The following is a 17870-nucleotide window of genomic DNA, read 5'->3' on the forward strand; positions in this document are numbered from 1 at the left end:
CGCACCACAACATTCACTGTAGCTCTATTCACAATAGCCAAGACATGGAAGCAACCTAAATATCCATCGGCAGATGCATAGATAAAGATGTGGTACGTATACACAATGGAGTATTACTCAGACATTAAAAAAAAAAGAATGAAATAATGCCACTTGCAGCAACATGGACGCAACTAGAGCTTATCATTACTAAGTGAAGTAAGTCAGAGAAAGACAAATATCATATGATACCACTTATATATGGAATCTTGAAAAATTATACAAATGAACTTATTTACAAAACAAATAGACTCAGAGACGTAGAAAACAAACTTACTGTTACCAAAGGGGAAAGGTAGGGGGGAGGGATAAATTAGGAGTTTGGGATTAACAGGAACATACTTCTATATCTAAAATAGATAAACAGCAAGGACCTACTCTATGGCACAGGAGACGATTCAGTATCTTGTAATAACCTATAATGGAAAAGAATCTGAAAAAAAACATACAGCTGAATCACTTTTCTGGATACCTGAAACTAACACGACATTGTAAATCAACTGTATTTCATTTTTTACAAAAAGGCACTATCACCTGTACCCCTGGTAGTTTTGTGAATTCAGGTGAAGAGAGAAAGTTAGTAGGTGCCAATTAGAGAGTAACGAGTTGATCATTATCACACTAACCCAGGGAGAAAAGTCACCAATATTCAACTCACAGATTTATTGATCACCGAAAAAGTTGTGTTCAAGGTTGGCATGGCAACCACTTACTAAGGAAGAAGAAAGTTGCGAGCGTCACAGAGACAGAGATTAGTTTTAGCTGCATGATCTCTGTGCATTGAAGTACGAACCTGTTTAATTAAAACAGAGGTTTGCTAACGTTGCTGCATGGTCCACCGGCCAGGAGTGTGGGCAGTGTGTCTGGGTACACCGGCCTGAACGAGGCGACTACACACACTTCTGAAATGGTCATGCTTACATGTGACAGGAATATAACTGGAAAGAAAATGTCTAGATTTGAAATGGGTACAGTCTGTGGTATTGTTTCTAATTATTTGGTAACCAGGAACAGAATATACGAACGGATATAAATTCACCATTCTTTTCATTCTAACTCTCCTCTTTTGTGCAGCCCCTCTTACTCAGTTTCAGAATTAATGCTGGGGGTTTTGTTGCTAAATACGATGTGATTTCACACACATAGACTCTATAGTGTTGTAATCAGGCCTTCTGTATTTTCTGACGTATGAGATTTTCTGGTACTAATTTCAGCCCCACGTGCTGTGTAGGCAGGAGGCCTGACGGGCGATCTGGTTTCTTCTAGGCGCTGGAGGATCGTCCCAGCTCACTCCTCGTGGACCAGGGAGACAGTAGCAGCCCCTCCTTCAACCCTTCAGACAACTCCCTTCTGTCCTCCTCCTCGCCCATTGATGAGATGGAAGAGAGGAAATCCAGCTCTTTAAAGAGACGGCAGTAAGAAATGTTCTCATTGTCATTGTTTGGTGGCTTCCCTCCTGGCTTTGTCACCTACGAAGCTGTGGCTGGGATTCATCTCTGAGTCACACGAGGAGGAGACCCAGGGTCTCTCGCCGAGCGATTGTACGTTTGTTTGCAAACGTACAGAACCTCAAGAGGGTGCAGTAAGCCATAGCTGCATCTTTTATTGTTTTATTTGTATATTATACTTTATTTATAAATAAGAATGAGACAAGAATATTTTCTGTCACTTCTGGTGAGAAACAGCCGTACTTTCTATTATATACATAGTTGTGAAGGAAAAAGAAGATGACGTAAAATTAAATACAGTCCCCCAAACTTGAAACATACCTTAGTGGTAGAGCTTTTCAGTTTCAGTTAAAAAGTCTTGAAGAATATTACAGAAGGTTTAAAATTGCATTTGGAGAACAGGAAAAAGCTTAACCAGCTGCATGAGTACAGAGACTTGGTTTCATTGAGTGCTGTATCCCAGCACCTAGCGTGGCATCGGGCGCATAGGAGGTGCCTGGCCAGTGTTGGCTGAATGAATGAACGAACAAACCAACCAACCAACCAACGAACCTTTTTAGGTCAACTGAGGTTGTTTGCTGTAACCGATCAAGGAATTGTCTTCTATTATCTGAGCGGCCTTAAACGGTTACTGAACCTTACGAAAAGAAATACTTCTGAATGATGTGATCAGACCCAAGGCTTTAAACATCTGAGTTAAATTTCTTTTGTATGTCCAGCGAAGCTTAAAATGACTTTATCATGAAAACACAAACAAGCAAAAGCCCTGCTTCCTTTAACATCTTGCCTTTATAACAAAGTTATGTCTGTGCTGCTTTCGGTCCTTGTGCATGTGATCAGAGTCCGGTGGTGTGAATTCACCCAGAATGCGAGGTGTCTTGTGACCTCTGCAGCACCCGTGGGTCACCCACATGAACCTGTAAGTGACTGGGGACACACAGGAATTGGAGATCCGGTTGTGCAAGTTTGAGAGGTCACTTCCTAGCCGCCCCTGCAGAATCTGACCTGACGAAAGCAAAAGGGCGGATGAATTCATTCAGAAAATTCCTTGGATTGTGGGTGGTAAACGCTGTTTTTTCTCTCTTGTTTCAGCTACGTTTTGCAAGAATTAGTGGAGACAGAACGTGACTATGTGCGGGACCTCGGCTGTGTGGTGGAGGTGTGTGTTTCAGAGATGTAATAACCTGTATCCATCCGCCCTGAGGGTTGCCACGGGGGGTGTTGTACAGGACAATTGAAAGCTGATACCTTCTCAAAAGCTTTAAAAATATTTTTGACTAAAGCAAAACACAATAACAACAACCAACAAAATATTTCTGAAAAGTAAAATTTAGCCAATTATCTCAACAGTCGGTATTCACTTTTTAAAGGCTTCTTTTTTGCATGGTGCCTCTTGACATAGTCTCTTCTTTTTATAATTAAGTTTGTAAATATTATCTCCAACCTTTGAATTTCTTTTGTGGAAATCTGGCCTTTAATTATTTTACAAGAGTGGGTATCACCACAGAAATGAGGACATCATTGGTTGAAAAGTCAATGTGACCAGCTATGGATTCAGTTACATCCTGAATCACCTGGGTTCAGAGCTTGGTCTGTGGCTACCACCCTAGGCCATTTGCTTGTAGTTTTCACAGAACGAATATGTCACCACTTTCACTGACCAGAAGTTGATACGCACTTTGTACCCATAGCAAAACCACTGCCTTTCATACTAAATCAAGGGCTCTTTTCTAGGCTTGTCCCTGCCATTAACTTTAGGGCATAATCATATTAATAAACTCAACTTATCAAAAAGCTATTTTTATAATATAAAACTTTATCACTTATTCTTTCAACTTTGCAAATATGTACAGTACAGGGCAATACTTTTTGGATGTACATTCCATTAAAAGTAATGGCTGTTACAGTTAATTGCGTGACATAAAGGATGAAACGTGCTTGACATGTCTGTAATCATTACTAACAGTAACTTGAAAACTTCAGAGCTTCTTGTACAGGCTGAATCACATTCAAGTTATATAGAAGTTTTAAACCACATTTTAGCAACATAGTTAGTCAACTGTTATTAAAAATCAATTTGTGAAAAGTATGTTGTTAAATCCGTGTTTAACAAAGTATGTAAATAATCCAAAAAGAAAAGAAAATCTGTTTATATCAGATCAGTACCGAGAACAGAGGAAATATGCTTCTGGCCAAGTATTTAATCTTTACAAGCTGACAAGATGATTTGTTTTATGAAACCATTTACATTTATTTAAACTTTCCAATTCCTCAGAAGAGTTTTGATCTTTGAATGCTAAATAGTTTAGGGAGAGAAAATCACGTCAATGAATGTAACTGTATTTCAAGGGCCAGTTAAGGACACATTTCACAAAGGGTTGGGGGTTTTTTTGTTTTTTTCGTTTTTTTTTTTTTTTGTGGTACGCGGGCCTCTCACTGTTGTGGCCTCTCCTGTTGCGGAGCACAGGCTCCGGACGCGCAGGCTCAGCGGCCATGGCTCACGGGCCCAGCTGCTCTGTGGCACGTGGGATCTTCCCGGACCGGGGCACGAACCCGTGTCCCCTGCGTCGGCAGGCGGACTCTCAACCACTGCGCCACCAGGGAAGCCCCACAAAGGGTTTTTGTTCTTACATAAAGAATTAGTTTACAAGACAGTGCGTACGTCTCTTTTATCCTTTGTGGCTCTCAATCAGTAAACCATTACTTGATTCAAACGTGTTCAATGAAATAATCTTATCTTTAAATATTTAATTTTAGGGCTACATGGCACTTATGAAAGAAGATGGCGTTCCCGATGACATGAAAGGCAAAGACAAGATTGTGTTTGGCAACATCCATCAGATTTACGACTGGCACAGAGAGTACGTAAAATACATACCATGTTCGTTGGTGGACAGTCTGTCATCACCCGCTAAACTGCATCACGCCAAGCGAACGAGAAAGGATATTTGTTGACTCATTTCATTTCCTTACCTATGTGGCCCCATGGAGGTAGCTGGTGTAAAGGAAATATTGGTGTTCCGAGGCCTTTTCTGGTTGCATTTCACAGCACGAGGAAGTCTCTTACCTTCTTTGTGCTGACCCATCCAGGTTGCCCGTGTTGGGAAGGCTGGAAACCCAGTCACCGAGCCTGACCGCCTGGGTTCACAGCACGGTCCTGACCCCGAGCCCTTTGCTTCCCCTCTCTTTGCCTCCATCCTTTCCTCTACACAACGTGGGTCACGGTGTTACCCTCCTCATGGGACTTTTGTGAAGAGTGACCGAGTTAATACATGTAAAGCACTTAGGATAACATCTGCATAGAGTGAGACTCGATGAGTGTTTCTAATTAGAATTGCAGCCACCTCTTTAATAAATCCAAATTACTGTTAGAGAGTTTTTTCAAGTCAGCTTTAATGGGGAAAGTAGACATGATTGCCCATGAAAATCAAATTTGATCCCAGTACCTTGCCACACCTGTCCTAATCTACAGTGAAACCTATTTTAAAAAAGGACATTCGGTGCTGTTATCTAGTCATCTGCTCCCAAGGCTGGTTTTAAGCTGTGACAGGGAAGGGGAAATGGCACAAGGCCCCTGGGACGACCAGACAGAGAAATTGCTCCCGGCAATGTGGTGTCTGCCGTGGCGTGCGCAGAACTAGGGGATATTGAATCCTCAAGTGCAACACAGTTCAATGTAGCATTCATTGGTGTACTGGTTTGCAGGTTAGTACAATACCAGATACAAATATCAACATATGTAAGTGATAATTAAGGTGGGCATACATCTTACCAACTACTGTGGCCCAGAAGAAGTGAAGAGTAGTTGTCCCCAGCTGCTTTGTTCCTGTGGATACCTAATTCCGATCTTAATGGAAGCTAATATGTGCCACCTAGAAGTTGATTTTGATAATATTTGAGAAAACTTTATAAAGCCAGCCCAGGTAACAATTCAGTATTTTGTATCTGTTATTATCCAATTTGAGCCTCCTAAAAATTACCATGGAAAGAATATGAAACTCACAGGTATGAGGACCAAGTTTTTAGAAAGAAAAATGACCAATTGCTTTGAAACATTTATTTTTTACCCCATATTCAGATGGGATATTACTGTTTGTGTCATTTAAAAACAAAGTGAGACAAAAAGGTTGATTATCCAGAGGAAGGGAAGTTTGCCAGTCGAGGGATGTCTCACTCTGCCTTGCCTTGTAAACCTGTGTCTCTTTCTGTTTTCTGTCCTAACAGAATGTTTTCAGTGTGCATTGTATTTGTTAAGCATATACTTTACACTTCCCAATTGTTTTTGTCAAAACAGAATATTTTGAAAATATAAATCTCAATCTAAAATTAGCAGGCCAAGTTGGAAATGGTTCTAATATTTCTCCTTTCATTTCAGCTTTTTTTTAGGAGAGTTGGAGAAGTGCCTTGAAGATCCAGAAAAACTAGGATCCCTTTTTGTTAAACATGTAAGTACAATAGCATTATTTACATTCCGTTCTGTATTGTCATATTTAGTAATTGGCTTGTCAGATTAAAGGTGAACTCATGTGTGGGTTACAAAAGTACTTAACATTAAGAATAAAATCAAACTGTACAATGTCGGCGAGTTGGACTCAAAATCCCCTGTTGCTCTTCTACACGTGAATGATCAGCTTTCCCAGTCACCTGGCCCCAGTTGGCTGTTCAGTTCACAAACAGTACAGGATGGTCAGAAGGGGACCAGAGCCAGACCAGAAGGAGGAACATTTGGGGATGTCTGTAGGCAAACAGGTGTCTGGTGCAGGTGGTGATGTATCGAGACGTGCAGTGGGTTTAATATAATAACCAAATTTTTGTGTGTATCTAAAAGAAGCATGTCAACAGTAAAAGTTTGGGGGTTTTTCTAGGAAAAAATACTATATTTTCAAAAAATTAGTGACCAGGATTTTTGTATTTTTGCAAATCTCCTTAATGTCTGGCTTAATAGAAGACAGATGCATTTTTATATCAGTTTCTGTATTGAACCTATTGTAGTGTGTTTTTTAGTTAAAATTTATGAAGAAAATCCATCCTCACAGATATTTGGATGGAAAGGGATGAGTGTTTTAATAGCCTTTTCCGATAAGTATAGATAATTTTCTTAGATACTACATCAAAACTCAACAAGTGAGAATTTCTTAAAGGTTAGTCGCAACATGGAGTCTGAAAACCCATTGGTGAACTCCTCTCTTGCTGTTGCACTAGAAGCCATTGAACTGCCTCACACTTAAAGGCTCTTTTACCCCTGCACCAGCTTGTGACATCCTGCATTGTAAATTCTGGTTCACTGATTCAGGCAGATCTTCCAGATGTTGAAACATTTCAATAAACAGTATCAAGAAATCAGATTTGTTCATTGAGTATTGTCAATGTTCTTTAAGTATTGTCTTTAAGTATTGTCATGTTCCAGGTAGCAAATCCATGTTTTCCAAAAGTATAATTTTTTGCTTGACAGCTCAAGTTTTCATTATTAATAGACATTGCAGGTTGTTTGCCTTGAAATGAGACAGGCTTATTTTATTCATATTCAGGAAACTGCCTACCAGATACCCACGTGTAAATAATTATAGTTTGTGTCCATCATTCTTTCAAGTAAAAATGGTCCATGAAAACAAGCAGTCGGTTCAGCTCATGGCTCAGCCACACGAGGGCTTTTCCTTGACTCCTGTAGCACATGGCACAAGTGTCACAAGGATCTCCATTTTGTCACAGGAACGTTAAAAAGATGTATAGTCCATGGTTGAGGGTTTTTTTTTTTTGGTATTTATTTATTTATGTATGTGTGTATGTATGTATGACTGCGTTGGGTCATTGTTGCTGCGTACGGGCTTTCTCTAGTTGTGGTGAGCAGGGCTACTCTTCGTTGCAGTGCGTGGGCTTCTCATTGCGGTGGCTTCTCTTGTTGCGGAGCACAGGCTGTAGGTGCTCAGGCTTCAGTAGTTGTGGCACGTGGGCTCGGTAGCTGTGGCTCGCGGGCTCTAGAGCGCAGGCTCAGTAGTTGTGGCACACGGGCTTAGTTGCTCCGCAACATGTGGGATCTTCCCGGACCAGGGCTCGAACCCATCTCCTCTGCGTTGGCAGGCGGATTCTTAACCACTGCGCCACCAGAGAATTCCCCATGGCTGAGTTTTAATACAACGAATTTTTATCACTTCATCAAGGACATCCTTAGGTGAAACTGGCATGTGTAGCAGTGAAAGATATTTGCTAAGATGCCAGCAGTTTCTCCCACCACTGGTTTTGCACATCACTACAAATGGTAGCGCAACAGAAAGGGCAGATGACAGCTTAGTATTGTTTGGAAAATAGTTTTGATCTAATGGGTCCCCGAAAGGCCTCAGGGACCCCAGGGGTGTGCACACCACACTTTGAGGATCAGGGCATTAAGGGATGGCTTGCTGCCCTCAGTATTTGAGACTAAAGAGGTTTTTCTAACCTCCTGAAAAGAGCCAGGCTTCCTGGGACCACTGGCAAGGTTTGAAGAGGGGGAGAATGATTCTTCGTTTAACATTAAGAACTGTGTCCTTTCACAGCCTCTCGTATTTGCTGGGTAAAGTATGGGGTTTTAAGAAACGTTCCTTTATGAATGAGCTGACACTTGCATGTGCACCTGTGTTCTAACCCATCTGTGTGCCTTTCATTCCTAGGAGAGAAGGTTGCACATGTACATAGTTTATTGTCAAAATAAACCAAAGTCTGAGCACATTGTTTCAGAATACATCGATACCTTTTTTGAGGTAAGACCTAAGTTACAAACAAAGTATTTCTTTGTTACAGTTGATTTCAAGAAATTGAAATATCATTTGTTTCCCAGGACATTAAGCAATCCTCAGGAAATTTAGCCTCAGTTATATGAGTTCTGAACCTGTATTTCTTTCCTATAAATCAGAGAAATGAGTGTAAATTCAAGCTGTGATCGTATCCCTTAGTATTCAGAGGACTGGGGTCATGGTTAAAATAAGGGGTTCTAAAAATCAATTTCAAACTTAAGGCTCATTCCAAATTCAGAATAATGATCTCGACTTTTAGCCTAGAAATAAAATACTTGTTTGTATGAATAAAAGAAAGCAATTGAGAGAAGGCCATTTTAGGCAAGCATTAAAGACGCTTTTGAAAAACGGCTCAGAAATCTTTCAGTGTCAGACTCGGACATTCTGAGCGAAGGCACAGCACTTGTTGGTCGTGTGCAGCCTGGCATCTTTTCTCTTTTTTACTCTTTTCTAGAAGTAGTTACTTCTACTGCAGTGTAGTTAGTTAGCATTTCTGACAGTTACGGGGACTTTAAAAGACAACACTTACGATCCTTCTTTCTGCTTTGAAACCACAGGACTTAAAGCAGCGCCTCGGCCACAGGCTGCAGCTCACAGACTTGCTGATCAAACCAGTGCAGAGAATCATGAAGTACCAGCTGCTGCTGAAGGTGAGGCTTTGCCGGTGCCCGTGCTGGGGGCAGGAGCCCGTGTGGCGGGAGGACAAGACTCGTGAGGGGATGGAAGGGTTTGGCAGGTGACGGGAATCTTTTCTATAAAAAATACGAAGCAGCCTTGTCATTTCTGATTTGAAATATTTGAGTAAATCTTTTAAAATTTAATAAGGCACCTTACACTATCATTTACATCAGGTTCTGAGCCAAAGGTCCGTGAAAGTGAGCTTTTTCCCCACCACAGAGCTTGAATACCAATGAGCTTTCTTGGGCTCTATCCACCTTACATATTTTCTGATCTTCTTGGGGCTCCAGATGAAATCAAATATTTAATCCCTGCCTGTTCCTCTCTATGGGCTCAGCAGTGGCCCTTGATTGATTCAAACTCCTAAGCACCACTGAAGGCAAAGTCACACCATCTTCCACCATGAAAGTGACTGTTAGAAGTGTTGAGATTCCTTCACGTATAAAACTTAGAACCTGGATGTAAAGAGAGATGAGCGCTTGTCTTGGAGTGAAACAGGAACCATGACCCGCTTTGATAGATCTGGTCTGACTTTGCTCTACTGTGCCTTGAAATACACAAAAGGAAACCTTTTCTTTGTGTTACTGGGAGGAAAAAACGAGGATTACCCAGTGCCTGGCATCTCACGTGATCAAAAAGGTTACTGCTGTGCGACCATCACCCTCGTCATGCCCTTCTCTCCATTTCCCTTGCAGGACTTCCTCAAGTATTCCAAGAAAGCCAGCCTGGATACGTCAGAACTAGAGGTACTTAACACCCCCGGGCCCTGGGCTCCCCTCTCAATCCCCGCGCGTCCCCAGCCTGTCCCTGGGGGGGTGGGGGCGGCGGGTGACAGCGGGTCTACCCAGCCCCAGATGTGCCCTCTGCACACCAGCGGGCGGGAACGGGGAGGAACTGATCGAGGAGCGGCATCTGAGGGTTAGCGCTCCAGCCTTGCCCTCTGGAACTGAACGCTCACTCTGCTTTCCCCCCACGCCACCCCGCAGAGAGCCGTGGAGGTCATGTGCATCGTCCCCAAGCGCTGCAACGACATGATGAACGTCGGGCGGCTGCAAGGATTTGACGTAATGCGTTCTTCTTTAACCTCGGCCTCTGGCTGCCATCACTTTCTTTGGTCTCGGATTCTTTGTCTCCACCTGGAGAAAGCTGATCCTTTTTGCTTGGTTTTCTGGCGTCTCTCACCGTCCTTCAACCTGATTGATATTTTCTTTCACCTTCTTTTGGTGCATTTGATTTGCTTTGGGGGGGTACCTTCCTCTGCTCAAAGCCCAGCGCCTTGTGGCGGGAACAGGCAGGACTCTGCTTTGTCTCTTGGGCCTCTGCTGCTGCAGGAGCGGAGTTTCCTTCCCTGGCATGAGGCGTAGTGGAAAGCAGGGGGCCCGTCCTTCTGTCCTCTGTCAGCCTGCGAGTTTGACCCCAGGGTCACTGTGCTCATCGTTAGCCTACAGACTTTCCTATGAGTTGACAGTCTACTCAGATTACATATTACCTATTAGTATCCTAAAGATATTCAGAACCAGAAGCCTTTATTTCTTTTTTTTTTGTTTGTTTCAATTTGACTGTTGAGTAAGAAGACGGGAAGGTTTTACTTTTCTTGCTACTGTTTTGCTAGAGATCTGGGTTTAACGTGCTGGTGCTGTGGTTCTCCAAAAAGCACACACAGGCTCTCCTGGAGAGCTTCTGAAAACCCAGGCTCCTGTGCTTTTGTGAGCGGGTCCCGCCAGGGGTGCTGGTGCCACCGGGCCGCGGACCGCACCTTGAGAAGCATTCTTCCACTGTGAACTAGATCCTTAGATCCACTTTCAGTCTTTGACTGTAACTGAGGCCAGTGATTTACACAGAGGCTGGCAAGAATTTTATTTAGATGATTTTTCTGTTTGGAGCTAAGACCTCATTTTAGTGAAAGAAATGTTTATGCTGTATAAATTAAGACAAGAAAAATATGTTTAAAATGTAGCATTCTGTGGGAGGAAAGCTAAAAAACAAAAAACAACTTCCTGTGTCTTAACTTCAAATGCAATGTTTTCTTCTCCTATTTCTTTGCCCCCTTCTCCGTGTTCTAGGGTAAAATTGTTGCCCAGGGCAAGCTGCTCTTGCAGGACACATTCTTGGTCACGGACCAAGACACGGGGCTTCTGCCTCGATGCAAAGAGAGGCGGGTGTTCCTCTTTGAGCAGATCGTCATTTTCAGTGAGCCGCTCGATAAAAAAAAGGGCTTCTCCGTGCCAGGATTCCTGTTTAAGAACAGTATCAAGGTAACTTGTGTTTGCCTGTTTTCTCACGGGTTAACGCATGTACCCATCATGCTGATAAACTGTCTCCTTCTTAATTATGACATGTCCTGATCTTCAGTTTATTAAATATTTAGAGAATTTTCTAATAACGTTTCAGAACCTTTAAATTCACTCCATCTGTCTACGGTCTGTGTTCCCCAGTGGCTGATGTCTTACACATGTGGCTGCAGCATTCATTTTTACCATAATGAGAAGACCTCGTCTTGGTTAGTTTTTGTGCTCCGTCTTCTCTAGGACCATGTAAAATTATTTAAGTTCAGAGGATAGCTTACCCAGGGTCGTCTTCTCTTCTCCATTCAACAAGGACCTACTCTGCCCTCAGAGCTGGGCAGGGGCTGTAGGGATGGACAAGGTAGGTTGGCTTGCTCTCTGATAGAAGAAAAAGACAAATAAAATGACTGCAGATGGCCCTGAGTCTTGGAAAGGGGACAAACCAAAGGTGAGACAGAGGAGGCCTGAGGTCCCAGCAGGTTAACCTTTCTAGTTAACTGTTTAAGCTGCTAGTTAAACCCCTGGTCATCCCCATGTACCTGAGTTAAAGGAGTCATAAAAAAGCAAGACAAGGATTTCTGAGGCAGTAAGAATGGCAGCTCAACCAAAAAGTGGTGGTTTCAGTTCTGACCTAGGATGAACTTCACTTTGCACTTGACCAGTGGAAATAAATGTGCGTCAGTTTTTTTATTGTGGTATCCTCGTAACATAAAATTGACCATCTTAACCATTTTTAAGAGTATAGTCCAGTGGCATTAGGTACATCCATATTGTCGTGCAGCCATCACCACCATCCATCTCCAGGACTCTTTCCATCTTGTAAAAGTAAAACTCATCCTCATTAAACACTAGCTCCCCATTCCATCCCCCCAGCCCTGCAGCCACCCTTCTACTTACCGTCTCGAGGAATCTGACTACCCTAGGTGCCTCATCTAAGTGGAATCGTAACAGTGTTGTCTATGCATAGCTGGCCCACTTCACGTAGCATAATGTCCTCCAGGCCCACCCATGCTGTAGCCTGTGACAGAGTGTCTTTCCTTTTTAAGGCTGAATAATAGTCCTTTGTATATACAGACTGCGTTTCGATGATCCATTCACCTGTTGATGGACACTCGGGTTGCTTCTACCTTTTGGCCATTGTGACTAATGCTTTAATTTTTTTTTAAGGTGAGTTGCCTTTGCCTGGAGGAAAACGTGGAGAACGATCCCTGTAAATTCGCTCTGACATCAAGGACGGGTGACGTGGTGGAGACCTTCATCTTGCATTCATCCAGTCCAAGTGTTCGGCAAGCATGGATCCATGAAATCAACCAAATTTTAGAAAACCAGCGCAATTTTTTAAATGGTAATGTGTGTTGTTACTGGGCACGTGTTTTCTTTCCCTAATGTACACATTCCTATTTCTCGTCTCTCCCCTATTACACACAACTAGGAATGACAGGACTTACTGAGCACTTACTGTGGACCAGGTTCTGTTCTAAGCATTGTCCATATATATATTGCTTCATTTCATCTTCAGAACGACCCAAAGTGGCAAGTAGTGATATTATTCCCATTTTATAGATGACGAAGCTGAGGCACAAAGTGGATTCGTAATTCACTCCAAGTCCCACGAGTTGCTGGTGGCAAAGTCGAGATTCAGAGCAGCCATGTGCCCCTCACCACTGTACTGTTCACTCTGTCCCACAGGCTCTCGTACCACCTGCGCCCAGAACCCTGTTCTGGGAAAGAAATGCATGAGAAAAACTAAGGCAGCAGATGTAATTGGCCAGAGATGTTGGAGACATTCTTGGGTGCAACTTTAAAACTTGTGTTTGACCACCTTGTACATCTGCACCACCCTCCTCGTTATAAAAACAAGGCATCTTTTTTCCTTCCCACTTCCACGACATGAGTGATTTTGGAGGAGCAATACAGTAATAATACAGTAGAACACAGGACAGTGGTGAGGTGCCAGCCACCCCAGGGAAAGGCCTTCTCCGCAGGGAGAGCGGCCGCACAGACCTTACGCTTCAGACAGCTCGACTCTCCCTATTCCTGACCTGAAACTGCTGGCTTCTCTTGGTGGCCGCTGACTTGGACTCTGGTTTTAATTTGGTGATTAGTGAAGAGCGTCAAATGCAGTGAGAAGCTAGCTACTCATTCAGTGTCACGTCCTTGTCCTTTTCTCCATGTCCGTGTTCCGTGTCTACACCCCGGTCCAGTAGGATGCTGTAATCTCTCTGTCACATAAAACCACCCCCATATCTCGAGCGACATTCAGGAACACAGGCACTCAGTGAAAAGTCAAGGTCACGTGGCATTTTTGGCCAAGGGGTCATCAGCTGCCCGGGTGTTAACCCCAGGCTCCCGTCCAGACTGTAGACTGAGCATCTCTTCCATGTGCAGTTAGAACTGGATGGCTGGGGCTGGGCCGGTGTGGGGGATGGCTCCTGTGCATGGAGAAAATAGTTTTGCTCCCACGACTGAGAGCGAATGCAGGTCTCTTGAAACGTGTAGCTCTTAAGTACTGCATTGAATGCCAGTCCATAGCAGGTTAACTACTGAGAAATCTCTAAACTTTTACCGTCTTCTTTAAAATAAAATGAACTGCTTCCCGAATTGCAGGCACGAGTGGGCCGTGCTGTTCACGTTTCCTGGGCGCTCAGTCTAGAGACTGTTGATACTGTTCCCGAGGGCTGAAGGAGGTCGGGAATAGAGTGGGCTCCGGGCCTGCTTCCCCACTTTGCTCTCCCGTTCGTCCTGGGAGCGGGGGCCGCGGCCAACACAGAGCTTGTCAAATGTCGTATGGCTCCAGAATGCTCCTTCACATCTGCCTGATGCCTCCCAGGCAGGAAGGGGCTACATCTGATTGTCGCACGTCTCAAAGGTTTTAGCTCTTTAAGAATTTGTGTTAGTTTCCATATATCTTATTGGGCGTGCTTCCTGCATTTTCCTGCAGGTGATGTTGTAACTGAATCACTAAAGCCCGGAGATGGGACAGCTTCACGACCCACAAGGGTTTGTGGAGCTCCTTCCCTTCCCGGGGTGGAGGTCTCTAACACCACCTCAGCGTGGGGTAACCCCCAGCCAGGTTCTTCTTTGCCTAACTGCTCCCTGGTTTAACGAAGACCTTTGCGGCAGCTGGGCTAAGCTTTCCCAGCGCGGGAGCCAGCTGGTACCGGTGGAGTCCCACTTGAATCTCCCCTGGCAGCCCTGGGCCTCACCGTTGACCCTGGCCATCTGCCTGGGATGCTCCAGGCCGATTCCACCCCTTTTCACTTGGCGGGGATGCTAAGGCTGTGCTGGCTGCTCCTGGGCGGTAAACTTCTCCCCGCAGCAGCGCGCCTCCTCCGTCACCCTGCACTTCTGCTCCCTCCCGCCTCGCACACGCAGGGGCCAGTTTAACTCGTTCATGAACAGGAGAGTAGTTAAATTTAAGAACTTTTCTTTTGCCTTCCCTGATGGGTGGTGTCAGCCTGCTGCCTGGAGGGTGGGTGGGTGTTTCTGGATGACGGTGACTGGAAGTTGGTGGCCACCCTGTGACTTGACCCTGGGCCATTAAGCCAGCGCTCCCTCTCCATTCATCGTGCCCCCTTTTCCCTCCGCCCCTGTGACCCTCCTTTTCTCGGTGCCCTGACTGAGTCTCTTCTGTGTCTTGCAGCCTTGACATCACCCATCGAGTATCAGAGGAACCACAGCGGGGGCGGCGGCGGGGGCAGCGGCGGGGGAGGCGGCGGGGCCCCCAGCGGCGGCGGGGGCGGCGGCGGTGGCAGCGGCGCAGGCAGCAACCACAGCGGCGGTCCCGGCAGCTGCGGCGGCCTCCCCAGCGCGAGCAGAAGCAGGCCCTCCCGGATCCCCCAGCCTGTCAGACACCACTCCCCCGTGCTGGTCTCCTCTGCAGCCTCGAACCAGGCAGAGGCAGACAAGATGTCAGGTATGTCCACTCCCGGCCCGTCACTGCCTCCTCCCAGCAGCAGCCCCGCCCTGGAGGCCGGCCAGCCCACCAGGGCGCCCCCCAGCGGAGAGCCCGAAGGTCCCGAGCGAGAAGCGGAGCCGATCCCCAAGATGAAGGTGCTGGAGAGCCCCCGGAAGGCGGCGGGGAACGCCGCGGGCGCGCAGCAGGATGGACCCGCCAAGGAGGCGCGGAGCGGCCCGGGCTCCCTGCCGCCGGGCAAGCCCAGGCCCGGGGCCATCTCGCCTCTGAACTCTCCTCTCTCGGCTGCGTTCCCCTCTCCGTTCGGCAAGGAGCCCTTGCCCCCCAGCAGCCCCCTGCAGAAGGGGGGCTCCTTCTGGAGCTCCATCCCCGCCTCCCCCGCCAGCCGGCCCGGCTCCTTCACCTTCCCGGGGGACAGTGACTCCCTCCAGCGGCAGGCGCAGCGCCACGCGGCCCCCAGCAAGGACACGGACCGCATGAGCACGTGCTCCTCGGCCAGCGAGCAGTCCGTGCAGTCCACCCAGAGCAATGGGGTAAGAGCGCCCGGCCGCCTCCGCCCGCCCGCCCCGCTGCCTCTGTCCCGCGGCTCTTCTGCTAAACCTCCCGCGTGGCCGCCGCTGTCCTCGTACTAACTCTGGGCTCCTGGCCGCTACGCTGCGGTCACCAGCTCCGTCCGCCCTGTGCCCTGGCCGCGCGGACACGCGGGGACGCCTTCTAACTTCCTGCTCCCGCCGGCGGACGGCGCGCTCTCATCTCTACTAACTCGCTCCTTGCTTTGTTTGTGTCTCCTTAATACGGGAAAGCAGATCATTAACCTTCCGAATGCAGCATCTCTAAGCCTCTCACGTTTTCCGAGCAGCAGCATATCTGGGAACTTCCTCTCTCACCCCTGCCTTCCTCGCACACTTTTATTAGGGGGGTCCGTGCCCCTGCTGTCTACCTCCTGCGTCAACTGAAACCTGTACACTCTCAGCTTTCTGCTCGTCGCTTGGTTGTGCCCTTTTATGCCTTAAATTAATCTTTGCAGCGTTTTTGACTCATCTGCTGAAAAAAGAAAAAAAAAATTCCTCAAGAAATTTCCAACAGCGACTCAAAGCAAACTAAGCTGACACAGTGGGGGGAAGGAATCTCTCCAGTGGAAATATTTCCCCCCGCCCCCCCCCCAAAAAAAAAGAAAGAAAAAGTTTCACTGTGGAAGAGAGAGAGACTGCTTTAGGGCCCCTGGATGTTGGGCTCCGGCCGGCGGCTGGGAGCGGAGGCGCAGGCAGGCTGGATTCCCAGCGCCCGCTCTCTGTCTGGCAGGGGGCGCAGTGCGGGCTGCGGGCGGCACGGGGCGTCGTGGATCACTATCCGCGTTCTTAGCAGAAGGGTTACTGGGGGGGGCTTGGCCCCCATCCTCTGGCTTCCTCCCTGTCCTACCCAACTGCTTCCCACACGGCAGGTGGTCTGACCCGTTACACCTTCCTAAAGGCACGCGTGAGGGAATAGAACTGTTCTAATGCGTGTTTGTTTGATCGCTTTATAAATTTTTAAATACATTTCCCTAAAAGGGTCTGTGTCTCTCTTTATAAAAAAAGAAAGGAAGGAATCCGGCTTTTGCATGTCTCTTTCCTCTGGACTTCCGTTAATGCCTTGTTTGGGTGGACATGGCCTTATTCGTTCCTCTTACTTTTTGTTATTTATTTTGTTACCCTCGGTCTTTAATTGAGGAAGAAATTGAAAAACGGGTCTTGGTACATGTACCCTGTAGTCTTATTCTCAGAAATGAGCGGTCAGGGCGGGCCTCCTCGGCGGTGGCCGCCACCAGCGTCCCGGTCGTGGTGCCTGACCGTGTCCTGCAGGGGAGCCAGGACCCCCACCTCCAGTTAGTTCTGAAATGCTAGGTGTGCAGGTGAGCGTCAGCACGGTTTCAGCCAGAGGAAGAGACGCAGAGGCCCAGTGATGCTGTACCTGCCAGCACCTGGTTGAAGGTTCAGGGTGCAGGCGTGGCCTCGCAGCCGAGGCCCCCTCCGAGATCAGCCAAGGGAGCAGCTCTTCAGCCCATCCTAATCTGGACGCTTTTCCCTAAGCGCCACCCGCCCCAGCGTGGGAGCCCGTGCTGGTCTCTGCGCCCCCCGTGAGCGTGCTCGGTTCCCGGCCCTGCCTGGCTCCCCCCGGGATGCTTACCCTGAGGCCAGCACCGTCACATGCGGCACACGTTCTGGCAGGTTTTAGGTCGCAAAAGGTGCCTTTTATTTCTGCCTCTCAGTGTTTCTTATGTGGTTGGTAACCTGGAAAGGGAAACTGCCAGGGAGTCCAGGTGCCTTACAGAAACGCCCTGGAGGCCTGGGAAGACCACGAGAGGCTTAGAATGGGCCTGAGAGTGTCCTCTAGGACTCCTAAGTTTTTCGGTCAAGAAGAGCTACCGCCCTGCCTGCTCCCCCCCCCCCCCCCCCCGATTCAGACTGTCTTATCCCCCTGGCGGTCAGCAGCGGCCTCCTCCCTCCTTGTCTGCTTCCGTGAAGCTGTCTGCGGTCACAGCCCAGCAGCTGTGCCTAACCCACGGCCCAGGTCCTTCTTCCTCCTTTAACGCACACCTTCTGGAAAGTTCTGCTGAGAGCAGGAGTGGAGTGGATGTGGATCAGCCCAGGCAGTGACTGCGCCAGGCCCGAAACGTGGACGCACCACCTCCCTGCATCCACCCACCCAGGCAGCAATAGAAGTACAGCCCTGCCTCTCTCTCAGAGGCCGGGTGACC

At 47.1% G+C, this 17870-nt stretch overlaps 1 protein-coding gene across 1 annotated transcript in view; it reads left to right on the forward strand.

Moving 5' to 3' along the window:
* The window catches only part of TRIO (trio Rho guanine nucleotide exchange factor), a 372408-nt gene that overhangs the window by 341501 nt on the left and 13037 nt on the right, over window positions 1-17870 (forward strand). The window contains exons 38-48 of the mRNA XM_065873385.1: window positions 1306-1454; window positions 2580-2646; window positions 4245-4348; window positions 5863-5932; window positions 8132-8221; window positions 8812-8904; window positions 9628-9678; window positions 9919-9996; window positions 10996-11187; window positions 12385-12562; window positions 14861-15666. Of these exons, the coding sequence (XP_065729457.1) occupies window positions 1306-1454; window positions 2580-2646; window positions 4245-4348; window positions 5863-5932; window positions 8132-8221; window positions 8812-8904; window positions 9628-9678; window positions 9919-9996; window positions 10996-11187; window positions 12385-12562; window positions 14861-15666 (1878 nt within the window). The remainder of the gene's footprint in view (window positions 1-1305; window positions 1455-2579; window positions 2647-4244; window positions 4349-5862; window positions 5933-8131; window positions 8222-8811; window positions 8905-9627; window positions 9679-9918; window positions 9997-10995; window positions 11188-12384; window positions 12563-14860; window positions 15667-17870) is intronic.

The sequence above is a fragment of the Phocoena phocoena genome, chromosome 3, assembly GCF_963924675.1.
Source record: "Phocoena phocoena chromosome 3, mPhoPho1.1, whole genome shotgun sequence".
In the NCBI taxonomy this organism is placed as follows: Eukaryota; Metazoa; Chordata; class Mammalia; order Artiodactyla; family Phocoenidae; genus Phocoena; species Phocoena phocoena.